This window comes from Pseudopipra pipra, chromosome 23, assembly GCF_036250125.1.
Source record: "Pseudopipra pipra isolate bDixPip1 chromosome 23, bDixPip1.hap1, whole genome shotgun sequence".
Classification (NCBI taxonomy): Eukaryota; Metazoa; Chordata; class Aves; order Passeriformes; family Pipridae; genus Pseudopipra; species Pseudopipra pipra.
This window is the reverse complement of record NC_087571.1, coordinates 6,055,211-6,072,223: the sequence shown is the minus strand read 5'-3', so window position 1 is coordinate 6,072,223 and position 17,013 is coordinate 6,055,211. Positions and strand designations below refer to the sequence as shown.

The following is a 17,013-nucleotide window of genomic DNA, read 5'->3' as shown; positions in this document are numbered from 1 at the left end:
GGTGTTCTCACCCAAAGTGTTCCCTGACCAAGCACCCTCTGGCATCCTGAGGTGAGTTCCCCACTGCTCCTGTCCCTGAATCTCTCTTTCTCTGCCTGTTTGGGGTGGCCCTTGGCACCCTCGGCCCCAGAGCTGCAGGGGAAGGGGTGAAGGTGCTGGGGCAGGGTGGGGGCAGTGGTGGGGGACAGGCAGCCCTGCCCTCCGGTCACTAGGGGTCTGTGTCGGTCCAGCTCAGCGCACACGGAGCGAACCTCCCTCCTCACTCACCGCCCAATTGCGGGAGAGTTTTGCGCCTTTTTTTTTTTTTTTCTTGAAAGAGGCGTTTCTGTCTGTACCCGAAGCTGAGAGGCCGTGAGCTCTCACACAGCTCCGTGCTCCATCCCAGCCCTGCTCCTGACCGAGAAGGACGCCTGGATGAAGCTCTGTAATGCTGTCTTGGGCTGACCTTGGCTGGACCTCCAGTTCCCACTGAGCTACTCCATCACTCCCCTCCTCGGCAGGACAGTGAAGGAGAAAAAAGGAGGGGAAATCCCCCAGACTTGTGAGTCAAGACAAAGGCAGTTTAGAAATCGAAAGCAAAGGGTGTGTGCACATAAGAAAAGGGGGGGTGGGGGGGAAGAAACGAAAAGATTGTATTCTCTACTTTCCATCCACAGGCAATGTCCATCCCCTTCCCAGGAAGCAGAGGTTGCTCCTGAAGGCAAAGGTTGTAAATCATAAAAAACCCCCTTTCTCCACCTTTCCCTTACCTTTTATACCTGAGCAGATGTCACATGGGCTGGAATATCCCTTCGGTCAGTTTGGGGCTGTCCTGGCGGTGCCCCCTCCGGGATCCTGCCCACCCCCAGACTGCTGGTGGGGGAGATGTTGGAGACACAGCACTGATGCTGTGGGAGCAGCAGGAGCCAAAACTGGTGTGTTACCAACATCTTCCCAGCTCCCAACACACAGCCCAGCACCACGAGGGCTGAAATGGGGGGAATTAACTCCATCCCAGCCAGACACAAGCACACAAACAGCCCCACACGTGCCCGCGCTGCCAGCTGCTGCCCGAGCATCCCAAGGGAAAGGCAAGTGCTGCAGGACCCAGGAATCTGCCTCCGGGAGAAGAAACATCCGGAGCAAAGCCAGGGTGGAGCCAGCCGGCTGTTCCATGCCGGAGGGGGGGGGCGGCAGGAACCTTTCCCGGGTCTGGGGTGGAAGATGCCCGCAGGGCAGAAAAGTTCTTTTGGCGCTGGGCCAGGAGAGTGGGCAATTCAAACGCCTTTGGGTACAGAGTTTAACCTCTCTGAGCTTGAACTTTATTAGCCAAGAAACTCTCGCTGGGTCTAAGAGAGGGAGAAGAAGCACGAGGGTAATTTGCATTTTGGCCTTGCAGGGCAGTGGATCCATTGGAGCAGGAGAAGGGGTGGCCTTTGGCAAGGATTTGGATGGAGCTCTGCTTCCATGGTGGCACAGCAGCTCTGAAAGCAGAGAGAGGGAGGGTTACATGGCCAGCGTGTCCCAAGAAAACCCCCCTGTAGGTACTTCCCTGAAGTACAAGCACCCCGAAGCATCCCTCTCTGCCCAGAGAGCCTGGCTGCCAGCTGGAGCCTCCTCCTGCAGCCTACCTGCACCTACAGGTTCTCCTCGTTCCCTTGTCTGTGGAGCAAACAGCAAAGGGAGATGTGTTACACTGGTCAATGCCGCTGAGACGGCGGGGGGAGCACAAACCAAGATCCCCCCTGTCAGGGCTGGGCCAGTGAGGAGAGATGAGGCTGCCTGGAAACCGCGCAACACCCACCTCGGCTTCTTCTTCCCTCCGCAGTGGAACCGCTGGCCTGGGGGCAAGAGGAGAGACTGAGCTCCCTGGGGCTGAGCCTCCCCCTGCCCAGTCTCACCTCTGCAAGCCCTGGCACTGCCCAGTCATGAATACCCACTTGGAGGTCTGTCTGTCTGTCTTCTAAGCCGTCCCATGATTGCAAATGCTGTTGGTTTTCTACTGGGCAGTGTTCCTGCACCAGCCCCGATGCTGCAGCCACCCCAGCCCCACGGAGCAGTGCAGGTATGGAGCAGGGCCAGAACACCCAGGCAGGGTCACAGGGTGCCCTGCACACCCAGCACTGGGTCACTCTGGGGGCTGCTGAGATCCAAGGGCTCTGGGAAGGCTGGTTTCTCGCTCTGGAAATGTCAGAGTTTTCTCTGCTATTTTTAATGAGTGACCTTCCCTCTGAAGCCTTGGTGCTGGCAGGGAAACACTAAATATTTACGTGGTCTCCTTCCCAACTCGCTCTCTGTTGGGAGAGTGCCTGGATGGAAAGTTCCCAGGCAGCACTGGGGTGGGCTGTGCCCACCCCTGGTGCTGTGGGGCAGGGTTGGTGGCCCCCAGCCCCGCACCCAGCCAGAGCAGGGAGGTGAGAGGATCAGGGGGCACGTGCAGGGAACAGAGCTGAGGGGGTGTCCAGCCCACCCAGGCACTTACTGAGGATGATGAGGAGCCCGATCACAAAAGCCACAACGGCGAAGATCAGCCCCCCATTGCGGATGGTGTCATAGTCTGGGGAGAGCCAAGGGGTGTCAGCCCAGGCAGGGTGTGGGGCTGAGCCCACAGTGCAGGGCAGCATGGGAGGGGGCTGCCCATCCCCCTGCCCGCAGCCCCCGGGCTGCCCAGGGCACACACTCACCGTAGCTGAACCTGTCCAGGCCCTGCTCGGGCGCTTGCTCTGGAAAAGAGGAGAAATCCCAGTGAGAGCCAGGTCCTGGGTGCTGGGCTTGTGGCACAGAGGTGGGAGAGACCAGCAATGCGGGCTGCAAGCGAGAGCGCTGTGACTTCTTCATGTCCAGCCCAGCCAGCAAATATTTCCCAAACTCCTGCGTTTCATCCCGGGAAGTTTAACACCCACGGTGAATTCATGGGATGCACTTGCAGGCTGCGTTCGCAGGATGCACAGGAGTTCTCAAGCTCCAGGTGAAGCTGCAGACGGGCCCGGCTCCAGTGCCCTCGGGAAGCGCCGCTGCCCGCAGGACTCGGTGGCTCTGCTCCCTTGGCACGCAGGACTGAGCAGCCCTGTGGGCTCACCCCTCACACCAGGGTGCACCCCGGCAGTGCCCCTCCATGCCTGTGGGCTCATCCCTCTGACAGCTGCGTGTCACCTCTCCAGCCACCTTACCTGACTACTCAGCCCTCTGCCGGGAGCCGTTTGGAAGGAGAAATCACCCCAAGAAGCCAAACGCCAGCCGGCACCGACGTGCCAGTGGGTTGTGGAGCTCCGAGCATCCATCCCCACGTCTCCTCCCAAATCTCTGGTGAGAGTTTCCCCCGTGCAGGAGGGAGCAGCCCTGCTCCTCGCACCGAGATGCCCCTGTGAAGGTGCCTGCTCTTACCGTCACCCATCGCCTCGGCGTGTTGTCCGGCGGGCGCCTCACTCTGGGAGTGGGGCACCCACAGGAAAGCGCATTAATTGGGAGACAAACCTCATTAAACATTAATGGCCTCGGTGTAATGTTTATCGCAGTCACGAGGGGAGGCACAGGGCTCCCTCCCGCCCGCCTTTGGGAAGGAGGGGAGGGCAGGGCAGGGCAGAACCCACCGTGCCAGCCGGCGGGGAGGGCCGGGCACCCCAAGCCGTGGGTGTCCCTGTCCCAGCCCTCCCTCACTTTCCCAGCACCAGCCCAACTGGGCTTCACCTCCCGCAGCGGTGGCGATCCCGAGGGATGGGCTGGGATACAGGCTGAGGCTGCCTTTGGCTAGAGAGAAGCAGGCAGCACACCCCGCCCTCCCAGCCTGGCACTGCGGGTGTCCCACAGCCGGGGCAGCACCTCCCAGCCTGAGCTATCCCAGGGGTCCTGGCACATGGTGCATCCCCGCTGGCAGTGGGGTACCAGGATGCTGTGCTCCCCGGGGTGGTGCCAGCCCCGGGCCCAGCCAGGCCAGCTGCCAGGAGGGCTGTGCAATCCAGTTTGCTCTAATCTCGCAATCAGCGGGCGCGAGTCACGCGCCCAAGCCGATTAGTGCCGGGGGGAGCTGCCCCCAAAGGAGGCTCCCCTTGGCATGGCCAAGGAGTGCAGGCACCCAGAGCCCACAGCAGCCCAGCTCTGGCGCCACGGGGTGAAGCCAAGCCCTGGAGGGTGCTGTGTGGGGCCATTGTGGTGGCACTGCTGTCACAGTGCCCTGGCAGCACTCGGCATCCCCCGGATCGGGCGCGGCAGCAGCCCAACACAGCAGCTCCCAAAAAGCTGAGGGACAAGGAGTCTCTGTGCCCACGCTCCCTTCACACAGGCTCTGGCTCTCGCTGAAATGCTCCTGGCTGCAGAAGGGAGAGCGCAGGGAGGGGGCTCTGCCCGCACAAAGCCCGTCTGTGCTGCCCAGGGCGCTGCCCCTGCCCCTCTCTCCCCAGCGTGGGAGCTGCCGGAGCCTCGCCCAGCCAGGCTGCCCTGGGAACGCCACGGCCCTCGAGATGATGCAGCCAGGCACCAATAGAAACGATATTTTATTCCTTTCCCCTTAGGTCACAGCACAGAGCACACCAGCCCCTCCAGCACAGCAGCACACTCGCCTATTTAAAAGGAAACACAATAGCTCAGTTTATTTTACAACAGTCAGGGTTTGGCCATTTTACACACCACAGGGGTCTCTTTGTTTCGTGTTAACACCGACGGCACACTATGGACAGCACAGGCACTCCGAGGGACACACACCACTGGCACTCAGGGGCCGGGCCGGGGGGTCTGCTCTGCCTGGGAGATCTCTGACAGGCCAGGAGGGAGGGAAGGGACACAGTACTGGGGAAGGGACACAGTACTGGAGATACGCTCCCTCTGCCTGGCACAGATGGGACAGAGCTTCCCGGTGCCACCAAAGCACACCAGGCACACAGGGACACAGCCCACCCTGAAGGCAGGGCCACCACAGTGGGCTGGGCACAGGAGAAACCCCTCTCAAAACCATCCTGGAGGACAAGACCCCCTTCCTGGTGTGGGGATGGCACCCTGAGGTGTTTCAGTGCAGCGCTGGTGATGCCCTGCTGCTGCCCAGGAAAGTGCCCCACACCCAAGCTGGCAGTGCCCAGCTCCAGCCAAGGCTTTGCCTGTCCATGGCCTTGGGGAAGGGCCAAAACCCACAGTTTTGCCTCTGACCCATGAGCAAACACAAAGTGACGAGGGACTGTGGACTCAGCACATTGCCACAGTGCAAGCTCAGGTGTGCAAGACCACCTCTTGCTGCTGCTCCACGGGGGAAGGGGCAGCTGGCACTGGGAGTGACACAGAACCACCACAAGACAACACTCAGCACTGACAGGGGTGGCACAGGCAACGACAAGGCAGCAGGAGGGGCAGGGAGCTGCCCCTTCCCTGTCGGAGACAAGCACAGACAGGATTTTGTTTCTCTGTAGCCCTCGGACTGTGTGCCCTGCCCAGCTCTGTCCACGGGCAGAGTGCTGGCGAGGAGCTGGTTTGTGCTGGTTAGCGGGGGCACCGCTGTGCAGCCGCCCTCTTTCACAGTGTCACCGTGCTGGGAACCTCACGGGCTTCTCTGCCACCACAGCCTTTCCTCACTCTTAAAGCAGCATCCCACGGGGTTAGCCAGGGACAGGAATAGGATGTGCCAAGCAGGTGAGACAGCAGAGCTCCCTTCAGCCTCGAATCCAGCCCCCCAGTGCTCCCAGCAAGGGGAGCCAAGCCATGGGATGTCCCTGCCTGACTCGCCTCCTGCCACAGCTGCCTTTGGCCTGGGGGTGTGCAGGGGGTTATTGCTGAAACGGCGACACTGAGCAGGTCCCTGGGGGTGCAGGTACCCAAGCCCTGCCCAGAACCAGCAGGGGAACCACCAGCACGTGGGCTCTGGGGGACAGGGTGTCCCTGCCCCACAGCCCACGCTCCCTGCCCCACACAGCCAGGCTTGGAGGGCAGCCCAAAGGGCAGCGCCTGCCAGTCCTACAGAGCCCGAATCACACGCACAGCACGAGAAAGGTGAAGAGAAAGTCACGATTACAACATCAGCAACAACTAGCCCTAGAGGTAATGATCATCTCACAGCAACATTACACACCACGGGAGGCAGAGAGGGCGGTGAGCGGAGTTTAGTCGGGTTAGGAAACAGAGAACCGGTGCTGGAGTACAGAGGGTAACACAGACACGGCAGCTTTGTGCCTCCTGAGAGGGACCTGCTGCTGTGATTTCAGTTTCCTCGCAGGCCGCGGGCGTCTGCGATCCGAGCGTCTCTCCTCGGGTCTCTGGGTCTGCGTGGGCAGGAGAGCAGTGAGTCAGGCTGGGAGCAGCACCAACGCCTTTCCCTGCCTGGCTCTCAAACTGCCAGCACGGGCTCCAGGCTTCCCCCTCTCCAAACGGGGGCACATCCAGGGAGCTCGGGGAGCTCTGACTGCATGCACGGGGTGAGACACCCTGAGGGACCCCCACCCAGCTCTCCAAACACCCTAAAACCAAAACCACTTCGGGGTGGGGAAGCACAAGAAAAGGAAGTGTAACGCAAGGGAAAATCCGGACAGATGCTTCCTTTTCCTGCTGGGCTGCCTGAGGACACCCACCAGCACTGCGGGTTTCCCTGCTCTGGGCCCTCCCTACCAGTGCTCGCCCCCACACCACGCTGGGGATGCAGGGCTGCCAGTCCCAGCAGCCTGGTTTGCTCAGAACACCCCTACACACGGCCCCTGCTGTCCCTCCCGCCCTGGTGCCACCACCCAGACTGGCAGGGACTCACCACATGGCTCCTGTTCAGTTCTCTGCCTTCTGTGCCCCCGTTGCTGCAAAGGGAAGAGCAGAGGGGTTTGCAGAGCCTGCCCAGCACCGGGAGCTCTGTGGGCAGGTGGCTGTGACACAGAGCAGGGGACAGTGACCTTACCATTCGAGGTGATCAGGGTCTCTGCCTGAGCCTCCTCGTCCCCTGGAGCCCTGCAAGGAGAGGTGCACGGTGAGAGCAGTTGGGAGCTGCACCCCATCCCGGGGGTGGGATGCCCAACAGCACAGGGACACACTGGGGAAGGTGCTCTAGGAGCTCCTCTGCCACCCAGGAGCTCTGCAGCAGAGCATCCCCCAGATTTGGGCACCCAAAAGGGACACTCAGAGGGTGCAGCCACCCTGCCAGCTGTGGGAGGAGCCTGGGAGCAGAGTGGCTTTCCAAGGAGATGTTCCCCACCAGGCTGCCCTCACTCACCTGGGTTTCTGGTTGAAACTGCACCTGCACCTCCTGCCTGCAAGGGAAGAGAAATCCGTGAGTGTGGCCAAAGTGGGAATGGGATGTGGCCTTTCCCAGTGCCCCCACCACCAGAACAGCCCCTGCTGCCCTGGCCTGCCAGCCCAGCACCTGCCAGGTCCCCAACTTACTGAGTATAAGGAGAATGCCAACAGTGAACAGGACCACGGCAAACACCAGCCCCCCGATCCTCAGGCTCTGGTAATCTGGGGAAGGAGACACAGGGGCTCACTCCTGCTGGGTTCAGGGGAGGGAGCAGCTCTTTTGCTCCCCATGGCACATGCACACCCATCCCACACACAGCCGTGCTCACCATAGTTAAAGGGGTCCTCCTCCTCCTTCTCCTTCTCCTGGGTGGCCACTGGGAATGGGCAGACAAGGGATGTGAGGTCAGTGAGCCCCTGGCTGAGCCCTGGCAGCCACCCACAGACCCCAGCTGGCACAGGCTCCTGCCCCACCCCCCTGGATCCATGGCACAGCAGTTCCCCTGGGTCCCACAGCCTTCTCCCAGGAAGAACTTGGCACCTACCATCTGCCACAGCCACTGGCACCAGCAGGGAGCAGAGGAAGATGAGTGTTGCCTCCATGGCTGCTGCAAGAGAGGGGAGAACCACATGTCAGCACCCAGACGGCTCATGGAGGGCACCATGACAGGGCCAGGGGCACAAGGGCACTAAAGACACACGTGGCCGGCTGTGTGGGCAGGCAGGGCCAGCCCATGGCATGGGAAAAGGAGCCAGGCTGGCTCTGGGAAACACCCAAGGTCTGGCCATAATGCCTGGTGTCATCACTGTGCCCAAGCTGATGGGGACACATCAGCTTGAAGGCAGGAAGGGAAGGGTTTGAGTGGACAGACAGACTTTTTGTGAGGTTCTGTGGTATATTTTCAACCACCTCTGCATTTGGCATAGATTTCAGCACAGTTTAGAGTTTGCTCTGCAGGCAATGGGGCCAGCACCAGGGCTGTGATCTCTTCATCAAGGTCGATACTGTGCCCTTCACCCAGAGCATACTTTAATTTGTCCCAATTAGCATAGCAATTACAGCACACTCCTACAATGAGGCCAGTGGCTCTGGTGGGACACGAGCTCGAGCCTCCGGGCTCCCTGCACTCACCTGCAGCAGCAAGGAGAGACCATAAATAACCTCAGTGTCCCTCACAGCTGAGCCTGTCCCTGTCCCTTCACTGGGAATGCTCACCCAGAGCACCGACCCTTCTCCCAGGGATGCTAGCCTGGGTGTAACAACACTGTGGCCAGGCTGTGACACTCCTGCCAGCTCGGCCAGGGGTGCATGTCCCAAACTGCTGCACCCATTCAGGGTGGGCACCCTCACTGCTGGGACCGACCAGGCACCAGTGCTCTGCTGAGGGAAGGCACTGCCAGCACCCATGGTGCCCATAACCCGCTCCAAGCACCCCTTCTCCAGCTCCAAGGGGACAGGCAGGGGACAGGGGGGAGCTGCTCTCTGTGCTGCCAGCTGGCACAGGGCACTGCAGACCCACTGGCTGTGTGAGGGGGACACCTCGTGCCAGGAGAAGAGGGCTGGGCTGCTGGAGCACACCAGGGCTCTGGACTGTGGATGCAGGCTGGGTGCTGCCTCTCCAGCCCCTGCAGCTCCCCGTGCCCGTCCCTGTTTATGTCTGTAGTGCCAGGCAGTCACTGAGTGCCCTGATGGTGGGGCTGGGTGGCCATACATGGTCAGGAGCAGGGAGAGGGCTCTCTGCTGGCACGGGAGAGGACTGGGTTATCAGGCACCCTGCAGGCACTGATAGCACCGAGTGCTCCAGAGCTGCCACAGCTGCTGTGCTGGACTGGTGCCGATAAGGAAGGGGCCCTGGGCAGAGCAGGAATTCAGCTCGCTGACGGACGTGGATCCCGCACGCTGCTATTCAGCCCCTCCACAGCCTGACCTGATTCCCACACAGCCTCCATCCCAGCCCACCCCAGCTGCCAGCAGCGGGGGAGGCAGCTCGGCTGCCCCAAGCCAGCTCCTCAGGGCACCCAGGTCCCCCAGACCCTGCCAGAGCCCCTTCTCCCAGTTTGTGCTCTGTGCTCCCAGGATTGGCAGGCACACAGCAGGCTCAGCAGAGCCCACCACTGCTCTCCCCACCAGCACTTGTCTCCATGGCCTGTCCCCAGTGCTGCCCTCAGGAGCCAGTTCCCATCACACCCACAGAGGATGCACCCCCAGCCCCCAGCTTGACCCCAGCACATTCCCAGAACCTGCCTCATTCATCATAACAAGCAGCATCTCACGATAATTCCCATCCTTCCCTCCCCTTCCATGATTTGCCATTCCGAAGGCGACGTGTTTTTCCCAACACTGGAGGGTTTCATCCCCCTCTCCTGCAGCTGCCACTGCCATTGTGTAGTGTGGGGCTGCACTGGATTGCTCCCTGGGCCCAGACAAACCCCCTCGTTTGCTGAGACACATCATTGGGGATAATTACCAGGTCTTAGAAACACACACAAAGAACCCACAGCTGGTGGCACAGTAACTTGTAGCTGCACATTTCCCCACGTCCTTTATCTCCCGTCCTTTATCTCTTCTCCACTGAGTCTGCCAGCACAAAATCAGAGTCATTACCCATACGAGGGTGCTGTGTGTGCACAAGAGATGTGATACAGCTCACGCTATCACAACATGAACAGCATTAATTGGCTCCTGGAGAACATTAATGATGCCTTTATTTTTTAAACAAGCCATCCATCTGATACTCACTGTTTATTTTGCCATTATTTGCCTGTTCTTGGAGCATTCCACTCGGGGAATTTTGCATTACTCCCTGCCCTGAGCCCCTCCACGTGGGGCTGGGCCCAGCTCAGCCACACACGCTGTTTCCAACCCTCTGCTCAGCTCTTGGCTTCCCGCACGTAGCACGGCAGAGTTCACCGTTTGGCCCAGCCAGGCACGCAGCACACATATGTTCTTTGTTTTTCTAACTCAATTCCTAGAATTCACACACTTCCGCACGCTAAAAACTTATCTGCGCACGAGTCGAGCGCCAGGATTGGCAGTGTCCCTGCTCCAAAGGCAAACACAGCGCTCTGGAGTGCAAACGAGCCCAGCTCTCCTCCAGGGGAGCATATGCTTTGCGAACAGCCACAGGTTTTCTGGGTTGCTCCAAGCTGGCCCACCCACTTCTTCCTGAAGCTGAAATAAAGTGAGAAGAGCAAACATTGCCAAGGGTTTGCCGCTCTCCCTGCTCCCCTGCCTTCCCTCGTGCAGGATCCAGCTGCACCTGGGCACAAAGGAGAGGGAAACAGCGGCTGCCCGAGGAACCGCGTCAGCGCCGAGCTCGGCCACTTCCTCACCACCCAAATCTCCCTGTTTTCTCCCCATCAGTGACAGAAAGTTTGGAGTCACCACCCCGAGCTGCCACGTACCCATGTACACCACAGGGAGTGGCAGCGCCTGCGACTTGAACCAAAACAAGGGGTTTTCCTGTTAAAACTTGGAGATCTGGCTGAACACGGAGAGAAGGCGGAGCGGGGCAGCGGCGGCTGGAGCTCCCTTCCCTTTCCTCTCGACTCAAACTGCTGCTTTATGAGGGAAACCAGATATTTCCATCCCCCATCCCTATCTGCATAGCAAGAAGGAGGCATCTGGAACTTGGGAGAGGCTCAAGGGGAAGGAAGCAGCGCCAGAGAGCGAGGGAATACCTGGAGTTTGCTGTTTTCTGTGAGGATGTTGATGAGAGCGGGCTGAGGAAATAACCCAGTGCCACAGAGGACCCGCCCTGTGATGTGAGGCTGCAGGGGCTCAGTTCCCTCTGCCCAGCACAGCTGGCAGGGCACAAGGGCAGGGCTTGGTGGCAGCACCAGGGCCACCCTCCCCACTCCATCCCACGCTGTGCCGGGTGTCAGGAGCCTCCCTGGGTGATTCACGGCCCTGCCACGCGCACAGCCAGCACGCTTCCCTCCATGCAGAGCACAGCCATAGCTCCTCCTCACAGCCTCTTCCTTCTGGATAATCCCTCCTCGCAATTCCCATGCTGCTGGCTTGGTGTGTGTTTGTGTTTGTGTGTGTGTGTGTGTGTGTGTGGAGCCCGGGCGAGGCAAATCCGGGCAGACAGACCCGTCCCCTCCTGCCTGGCTCAGCTCTCTGCAGCACAGCAAATCATGCCAGAGCAAGGCAGGTGAATTTGTAACGCTGCTGGATCTTCCAGTCCCCTTTTCCTTTTCGTTGTTTTGCACGGATCTGCACTGTCAAGTCTCAGCCATCACCGTGTAATGCCGGGCAGCCTCCGCCTTCCGTCAGGAGTCCTCGGGGCATCTCCTGAAGATCAGACCTAGTTAAAATCTCTGCTTTCTGTGCAAAGCCCCCCAGACCATGACAGCAGCGCTCCGCTGCCTGGGGCATTTAGGAGCGTGCATGTGTGAATGGACATTTCCAGCTCTGCATAGATGTGCTCTTCTGCCATCTCACGTCAGCATCAATCTGGTTATTAATGTGCCTGTTGTTGTGCCTCGTGCTTCTAAATGAGAGAGAAGGAGAGATTTCCAGCCCTTGCCATTCTGACATGGACGGCACTTCCCAAATCCGGTGCTGATTCAGAGGCTGACTGCATGGAAGACACAAAACTAACTTTACTGCAATCTAATTGCCTCTTGTGGGTTTGGGGTGTCTCTAAGCACACCCTGTGCTGCATCCCTCACCTGTACCCCAGCATTGCACTTGCAGGGCTTCTTCCAGCCTCATGGAATTGGCCCTAACCCATCAAGGAGCCTCAGCCAAAGCTGCCTGGCCGTGTCTGACTCGGCACAGTCCCTGGCCCACCATGACAACGTCCCAACAAGCAGGGGCAGGCACAAAGCAGCGAGGACAACCCTCCACTGAGGCAAATCTCCAGTGCAAGCACTGCTGAGGTAATGGCTGCCTGGCCAGGGAACCCAGCCCTGGGCTCCGGGAGACAGTAAACATCACCACCACCACCATCTCCCAGCAGGAATCTGCTGCTCCCAATCCCTCCTTATTTGCTTAAGAGATAACCAGGTGCTGTAAGCCCGCTGTGCACCTGCCTGGACTGTCCCGTCCTCCCACCACACCCAGCCCTCATTTGGCTGCACACTGGCTGAACAAGCCCAGGCTCTGCGTGCTGAGCGGGGCATCAGCACACAGCAATCACACAGGTGAGGCAAAGCAGAGGTTACTTGGCAGGTCCTGGTGGTGAGAGAAACCCGGATCAGCAGCACACACTGACAGAGCAGCGTGTGGGAGAAGCTGTTCCAGGCTCCCGTGTGCGCTGGTACCACCACACTGCCACGCTCAGCAGCACATCAGAGCGGACATTTTCTCCGTTCTCTCCCCCGCTGTCACCATCAGCCACAGCCACGAGGCAGACACCAGTCCCCACCATCACTGCCACACACTGCATGGAGAGACAGGCAGGTGGCACAGCCCCCACAGGCAGGGCAGGGCAGGGCAGGACACGTCCACACTGCCAGTGCCAGCGGTGCCTCTCTGTGCTCGGGTGACAGCTGTGGAGCTCGGCAGCCTCTTTACACCTTGGAAACACACAAAGAGCCCGAAAGGCAAACACAGCCGGGCACAGACCTGCTGCCTTGTCCTCAACACCTGGCAAAGCCGTGACTCTCCACCATGTTTTACCTGAACGGGTACACTGCAAGCAGGCAGGTAAAATTCCGAGGTGAGAGGGAGACCTTAGGTTGATGAGAGGAAGGCACAGCCAGCCTCACACCTGGCATGGGATATTCTCCAGCAGGTCCCAGACACGCTCTAACAGGTGGCCTGGCTCGGCAGCCACAGCACTTCACGCTGGCATCTCTCCCTCACACATTCCACCTTACTCCGCCTCAGAACCACAGTCCGGCTGCACACGGGCAGGGATTCTCTGGGCTTGTCTTTAAACCACCCACAGGGACTGAAAAGCCCAACGGGACCCAACAGCACTGTGGAGCACTGCGGGCTTGCCAAAATGGGTGCTGCATCCTGATCCACACACGGCTTTTCCTGAGAGGCTGCTCTTTCACACTGCTTATTCACATCCACACAAACCACCTGTCACTTTCCCTCCCACAGAAATATCCCTGCAAGATCCGAGTTCCACCACATGGACTCCAAAATCCGTCTCTTTGGAAGCATTAATTACACACCCTGAGAGACACGCTCTTCCCTTCCTCCAGACGCCTTCCCGGGATAAGGCGCTTGGCTGTTTACGCGCGGTGTTACTACAATATTGAACAACGGGAGCCAGAGCGCTGCCAAGGAGGGATCCCCCCCGCTCCCCGGCCTCCCCCCCCGGCTCCCTGGGATCCCCCCGCTCTGCAGAGCCCAGCCAGCCTGGGGAGCACTGGGTGTGAACCAGCTCTACCCACGGTGGTCTCGGGTGGGGTCCACAGGGGCATCCTCCCCAGTACCGGGGAGGGGGGCTGGTAACCAGGCAACGGTGGGATAAGGGGAAACCGCGGTACCCGCCGTTGCCATGGCAGCCGCCGGGGCCGGGATGCGGGCGGGTCGGGGCGCGGGGCGATGCCCCGGGGGCAGCGGGGCGGGGTCCCGGCCGCCTCCCCGGCAGGAGCGGGGTGAGGCGCGGTACCGCACTCCGGCACCGGGACACGGGACCCCCGAGCGGGCACGGCCGAGCCCAGCGCTGCCAGGGGGACCCCGAGTACCCAGACAGACCGACCGACCGACCACCCACCCACCCACCCTCTCTCCCTCCCTCCCTCCTCAGCGGCCCCTCGAAGCCCCCCGACGGCCGGACCCACCTGCGCTGGCCGTGCGGGGCCGTGCGGAGCCGGGCTGGCCCCGCGGCTCCGGGCGGTGCCGGGGGAGCGGAGCGGAGCGCGGAGCGGGGCTGCCGCACAAAGGGGAGCGGGCGGGCGGGGCGGGGGCGGTGCCTGCGGGGCGGGGGGCGCGGGCAGAGCGGGGGGCGCGGCCAGCACGGCCCGGCCCTCGGCGGCTCCCAGATCCCCCCAGAGGAGGGCAGGGGGATGCTCTGGGGGGATGGAGCATCTCCGCTGTGAACACTGGCTGGGAGAAGAGAAGGCTAAATGGGTGCCTAAATGGGCTCCGAGAGGGCTGGAGAGGGACTCTGGATAAGGGCACGGAGTGATGGGACAAGGGGGAATGGCTTCCCACTGCCAGGGCAGGGTTAGATTAGATATTAGGAAGAAATTCTTCCCTGGGAGGGTGGGGAGGCCCTGGCACAGGTTGCCCAGAGAAGCTGTGGCTGCCCCATCCCTGGAAGTGTCCAAGGCCAGGTTGGAGCAACCTGGTCTAGTGGACGGTGTCCCTGCCCATGGCAGTGGGGTTGGAATGAGATGAGCTATAAGATCCCTTCCAACCCAACCCATTCTGTGATTCTGTGGTTCTGCAAAAGTCACAGTGTGTGCGGGGTGAAAGGCTTACCTGGCTTTGGAACATCCCTTCACACCTTGGAGAGCAGGGGTGGACTCTGCCCCGTGCTCTGCACCTGCCGTGGAGGGAGCAGGGAAAGCAGTGAGCAAGGAACAGATGCTGGAGCTCCTCTGGGGCCAGCAGAAAGCACACACAGATGAATTGGTAAACACGGCGCAGAAGCTTTTGTGTCTTGCTGCCTCCCGAGGCCGGGAAGGCAGAGCTGGGAGAGGGGCTGCCACGCTGCCAGGCCAGGTGGCCCAGTTCACAGGGCTTCAGTCACATCACTTACCCAGATCTTGGGAACCACCCAGGCCAGGGTGGGCAGTGGGGGCACTTCCAGCCCGGCCTGGCTCAGTTGTGGCAGCACCTGGTTTGGTTTCAGGCACTCTCAGGACCTGATGCCTGCACTGGCTCCCCCAGATCCACCAGCATTTGACAGCTGCAGAAACACAGACCCTTTGGGTCTTACCCAGAGCCGGTCAGGAACCGGCACACACTTCAGGCAGCAGCAGCAAAATGCTGCCTGACAGGAGAAGGGCTGGACAAACCACTGCTGTGAATGCCCTGTCACAGAGTTTTGTGGCTAGCGACCAGTTTATTCCCATCAGACAGCTGGGAATGTGGGGAGGAGCAAGACTGGGAGGGAGATACGTGTTTAATATAGGATGTGAAATGGGAACAGGGTGCTGGGGGCACTGCCAGGCAGTAACCAACTGCCAGGAGCCGTGGGCACCGCTCCCTTCCAGGCCAGACTGGCACACCCACGTCTGCCCGGCCCTGGAGAGCCATTTCTTCTCGACAAAACACCTCAGCAATGCTGTCACCACTGAGCTGGCTCATCCCATAATAACTCAAATGCATCTGAGATAGAAATCAGGCAGTGACGGCACACAGACTATTCTACAGCCATTTCCCAGGTTCCAGTAAAACATAAAAAAGAAAATAAACCAGCACTGGCATTTCAAGGCAATTATTCGAAGGGTTGGGAGATACAGACCAACACTGAGGAGCTGGACAACATCAAGTCTCTTTAATGCATGAGGATAACATGATAAGGCTGTCAGTTACCCTGCAGAGAGGGAAGCTGGGATCAAGCTGTTATAATCGAGTTTTGGGCTTCTCTGACCTCATCTGCCTCTCAGCTGTCATAACCCACAGCACACAGTAACACACTCAGGTGTGACCATGCCCTGGGGACTGCAGGAAGCATAGGGGGGTCTCTGTAGAGCCCTAAACATCAGACCCCCCGTGCAGCAGCAGCCAGGACACAGGACTGGATGCAGCTGGGTGTGCTCTGTGCTCTCCATCCCTTGGTTCCTTATTTAAAATTTCCAAGGCACTGCCCAAAGTGATTAGAATTGAAAAAATTGGCAGTAGAGATTTTTTTCCCCTCTGCAAACTCAGGTAAAATAGAGAGCCCCGTGGTGAAGGTGGGAAGGGAAGGGTCTGCTGTGCTGCTCCCATTGCAGAAAAGCAGCTCCATCAGTCACTGATGGTAAACATCTTCTCCTCAGGGCCCTGCTGCTGGGGACACTGTACTGAGCTCCAGCTTCTTTTCTGGGCAAATTGGGCCAAAAGTAATGTGGGGGCCAGGCAGGAGATGCTGATTTATGCTAACGAAGGGGCTGGGCTGATCTCCTCAGCTACTGAAGTTAACAGGAGCACTGCCAGTGGCTTCAACAGGGCACGATTTCATCTGAGCCCATGTCCCTTACCCTGGAGCAGGTCCCTTACCCTGTGTGCTTGGAGCAGGGACAGAGCCACTTGCTCTCCAGACCTTTCACCTCCTATTTTAAGGTCTCTCCCTGTAATGCCAAGCTTGTAAACTGCCTGTTGGGTGCCAATGCAGCCCCCAGACTGCTCAGGGACGCGGCAGAACCAAGCGCTGACAAAAGCTCTGTGTAGCCATAAGGCTGTGTGTCCCCCAATAACAACATTTTCCATCAGGCCCCAGTCATTCCCAGTGCCTTGAATCCCTCCAGGAGAGAGGATCAAGCAGTGGCTGCACTGAAGCTCCTGCATTCCCCCACTGAGCACAGCCAGAGCTGGTATTGCACAAGATGAAGTCCAGCGACTCCGTGCCAAGTGATGATGTTACTGACCATGGAAGGGAACCAAACCAGAGGAAAAACATTTTTGTAGAGAAACATCATCGCTGAAACCCTATAAACAAATCTGTTTTGACACAGCAGAACAAAGAGCTATAAAAGGAGAGATTGGGAAAACCACCACTAATGGCCTTTAATTCACGTGGTGCCCGGCAGACTGTATTTTTCTAAGTCATATCCCCTGGGGACACTGGCCTATGATTTCCAAAGCACAGAGGAACATGGGAACAGCCCAGCCAGATGTGGGGCCATGCTCAGAGCCCCTCGTCTCGGAAGATGCTCCAGAGCAGGATGTATTGAGCAAGAAAAGGGGCTTTACAAGAGCCACAGGCGAGGGCTGGGGCTGCC

The 17,013-nt window shown here is 59.5% G+C and overlaps 2 protein-coding genes across 6 annotated transcripts; both read right to left on the bottom strand.

Annotated features, from left to right (window-relative positions):
• Positions 1-1,278: 1,278 nt before the first annotated feature.
• Positions 1,279-3,809, bottom strand: FXYD2 (FXYD domain containing ion transport regulator 2). 2 transcript variants are annotated; one of them, XM_064634796.1, is made up of 6 exons: positions 3,364-3,608; positions 2,664-2,702; positions 2,462-2,536; positions 1,784-1,820; positions 1,611-1,641; positions 1,279-1,463 (listed from the first exon to the last, which is right to left on the bottom strand). In XM_064634796.1, the coding sequence occupies exons 1-5, from the start codon at positions 3,371-3,373 to the stop codon at positions 1,617-1,619; spliced, it is 186 nt and encodes a 61-aa protein (XP_064490866.1). In that variant the 5' UTR covers positions 3,374-3,608; the 3' UTR covers positions 1,279-1,463; positions 1,611-1,616. The 2 variants fall into 2 exon arrangements, with proteins under 2 accessions (XP_064490866.1, XP_064490863.1); XM_064634793.1 differs by lacking the exon at positions 2,462-2,536 and having other exon boundaries at positions 3,364-3,809.
• A 729-nt stretch (positions 3,810-4,538) lies between these two features.
• On the bottom strand, positions 4,539-14,200 carry FXYD6 (FXYD domain containing ion transport regulator 6). 4 transcript variants are annotated; one of them, XM_064634789.1, is made up of 8 exons: positions 13,924-14,200; positions 7,719-7,781; positions 7,503-7,550; positions 7,321-7,395; positions 7,151-7,187; positions 6,839-6,888; positions 6,698-6,740; positions 4,539-6,218 (listed from the first exon to the last, which is right to left on the bottom strand). In XM_064634789.1, exons 1-7 carry the CDS (start codon positions 14,168-14,170, stop codon positions 6,712-6,714), a joined length of 549 nt encoding a protein of 182 aa, XP_064490859.1. In that variant the 5' UTR covers positions 14,171-14,200; the 3' UTR covers positions 4,539-6,218; positions 6,698-6,711. The 4 variants fall into 4 exon arrangements, with proteins under 4 accessions (XP_064490859.1, XP_064490860.1, XP_064490861.1 ...); XM_064634790.1 differs by having other exon boundaries at positions 7,719-7,778; XM_064634791.1 differs by lacking the exon at positions 13,924-14,200 and adding an exon at positions 9,914-10,321.
• Positions 14,201-17,013: the final 2,813 nt, after the last annotated feature.

Bases quoted from the DNA above. Each gene is read 5' to 3' on its own strand.
- FXYD2 (XM_064634793.1), bottom strand. From the start codon at position 3,465: ATGTTTAATGAGGTTTGTCTCCCAATTAATGCGCTTTCCTGTGGGTGC. The intron at 2,703-3,363 runs GTAAGAGCAGGC...CCTCTTTTCCAG, and splicing joins CGCCGAGGCGATGGGTGACG to AGCAAGCGCCCGAGCAGGGC. The intron at 1,821-2,663 runs GTGAGTGTGTGC...TCTTGCCCCCAG, and splicing joins CCTGGACAGGTTCAGCTACG to GCCAGCGGTTCCACTGCGGA.
- FXYD6 (XM_064634789.1), bottom strand. From the start codon at position 14,170: ATGCTCCATCCCCCCAGAGCATCCCCCTGCCCTCCTCTGGGGGGATCT. The intron at 7,551-7,718 runs GTAGGTGCCAAG...GCCCATTCCCAG, and splicing joins GCCAGTGGCTGTGGCAGATG to TGGCCACCCAGGAGAAGGAG. The intron at 6,741-6,838 runs GTAAGGTCACTG...TTCCCTTTGCAG, and splicing joins GACCCTGATCACCTCGAATG to CAACGGGGGCACAGAAGGCA.